The sequence below is a fragment of the Montipora foliosa genome, chromosome 12 (genome assembly GCF_036669935.1).
Source record: "Montipora foliosa isolate CH-2021 chromosome 12, ASM3666993v2, whole genome shotgun sequence".
Lineage (NCBI taxonomy): Eukaryota > Metazoa > Cnidaria > Anthozoa > Scleractinia > Acroporidae > Montipora > Montipora foliosa.
Window position 1 is genome coordinate 3,613,301 of NC_090880.1, and position 2,500 is coordinate 3,615,800.

The window sequence follows — 2,500 nt, forward strand, 5'->3', positions numbered from 1 at the left end:
TTCCAGCTTTATTACTAGTTTCAAATGCTGTGCAGTATTTGATTCTTAGAAAGGTAGATGTGGCTTTAACTATTATCAATGTTGTGGTTATAGTGCTCTGCTACTTCATTATGTCATTTGCTTACTACAAAGTTTATCGAATAATTCGTCAGCACCAGCAACAAGTTCAAGGGAACCAATCTTCTCAAAATTTTGGACAACCGGCAATAAACTTAGCTAAATACAAGAGATCTGTCAAGTCTATGTTATACATTTTTGCTCTATTTTCTGTCACTTTAACTCCAGTCGTCGGAGGGATAGCTTTTTTGTTAAGCAGAGCCGAGAATCTTTCTTGTCTGGAAGCAACTGCAGTGTTTTATGCTTCTCTATCGATTTGCTTCTTATCTCCATCTCTTAGTCCAGCTCTTTATTTGTGGAGAATGAATGAATTGCGCTATGGAGTTAAGAGTTCATTCTGTACAAGTGACTAAAACGGAACTGCGTTTATTTGAGAACTGAGATCTACGGTCCTGCTGTGACGGTAGTCACTCTTGGCCGGGTTCAAAAGGAAACAGAAATTAAGTGTCGGTCTTCTTTATTGTAGTTGCCATCGCCTTAGTAATTACCTCACATCACTTTCTGTGCGGAATGAAAACCCGGCTGACTGAATACCTCAATATAATAATTCAGGGATAATAAACCTACTTGTTACCCAACCCAATCTCAAAATGGAAGCATTGAACACCAGCGTTGTTATATTTTAATTCCTTTATAGTGGACGTTGAGTGAGTGCATTTTCGGCCTCCATTACTCAACTGGACATTCGACCAAGACGATACATGGGCACGTCGGCCAGCCAAGCTACCGTGCCATTTATTCATCATAGGAATGGGTACGAACACATTGAAACATCAAATCTATTATAAAGAGACTGAGAGCAATTCACCAGAGCCGGACACGAACACCCTTATATAAAACCAGCAGGTGGAAAACACCTGGGAACGTTTACCCCCGACCGAGGCAGCGGTGCGACCATTGGGGTTCTAGGGGTTTGGTTTATTGAAAAACACTGTTTACAATGTAAATGAACGCTATCGTATACAACTTAACGGACGCATAACACTTTCATGATTTCAGCGCAATATAACAATAAACGAAGCTGGAGTTGTGTAAGCAGCGAAGGCTGAGCTGACCGTAGAGTGCCCGGCTCACTCGTTTACAAACCGCCGGATCACTGGACAGTCCAAGCGCTTGCCACTCTTAACCAGGCCTCAACTACGTGCCGGAAAAAAGGCAATTTACGATGATAACGATTATCACAAGTTACATTTTTCATTATAATTAGGAAGGAACGATCTTTATTCGCGAGGATCGCAACCTTGGTTATGAGGGTAATTCGACGGAGTAAAGCTCCAATTGATATTGTGCCCACCACAAGGACGGACTACAATACTTAGAATCCTATAAATAAAGAAAATGAATTCATGGATTTCAGTGAAAAGCCGTTAATTAACAACAATTATGATAGCCGTTTTCACGGTTCGGTTTTCTCATTTGCATTACAATATAATCTAGCATGTATGTGAGGCAATTTCGGGCTATTTTGTAGTTCTAACCCGAAATTGCCTCGCATTCACGTTAGATTACATTGTAATGCAAAAAACTGACCGTCAAAACGGCTATTATAAACCACGCACATCCACGCACATAATAATGCGAGATGTCCAGTTTTTTTTTTAATCTGAAATTTGAGTAAATAATATATTATTTTTTGTAATTAAAACTGAATTAACATGGTAAACTGAAAGGAAATAACAAAAGTACCCAAAAGAAAAAAATAATAATTTTCTCGAGTCGGGCAAATAACATGGGGGTTTTATTTGGAAGGACAAATGATAGAAATCTGTAATCTTTATTAAATCTGATTTCAACATATTTCAATGCACTGTCGTTGCCGGCTCAGAGTTTTCAAGATTAATTAACTAAACCTGTTGTTTCGCTTTTTTGCAATGGGGAAGTTACAGGCTTTCATTCAAGTTGTAGTTTTACCTCTAAGTACTACCCTGCCACTAATTTGCATAAGAATATCATCTATTGTTTTCTGGATCGTTCTCCAAACGAAAAAAAGGGTTGTTGTATACAGCAGTCACTACGTTCGTTGTTTTGAGAACTTTTATTTGATTCAAGCGGAAGTTCATTGATTGTTTGCAACCGCACCTGACTTCTGCGCCAGCGAGGGAAATAAATGGACCATTTCCAAGTTGCAGTTTGTCTCGGTTTCGAAGTGAATCTTTTTTGCTCAACCATTGAAAGGGAAATGACTTTGCTTTACATAGGAACACGGAACTCATTTTCATTTGAATGATTGTGCCCCAGGACTCGCTTTGAAACTGAGGCATGCAATAACTCGGAAATGAACCATTGGAAGAGACTGCTGAACGAAACAGAAAACAATGGATGGTATTGTTATGCAAATTAGTGGTAGTGTATTCAGAGGTTAGCCTACAACTTGGTGAAACCC

At 39.1% G+C, this 2,500-nt stretch overlaps 1 protein-coding gene across 1 annotated transcript in view; it reads left to right on the forward strand.

Annotated features, from left to right (window-relative positions):
- The window catches only part of LOC137980559 (olfactory receptor 14A16-like), a 972-nt gene extending 502 nt beyond the window's left edge, over positions 1–470 (forward strand). Inside the window, exon 1 of the mRNA XM_068828017.1 lies at positions 1–470. This exon is cut by the window's left edge and continues 502 nt beyond it. Coding sequence (XP_068684118.1) covers positions 1–470 — 470 coding nt within the window.
- The last annotated feature ends 2,030 nt before the right edge of the window (positions 471–2,500 follow it).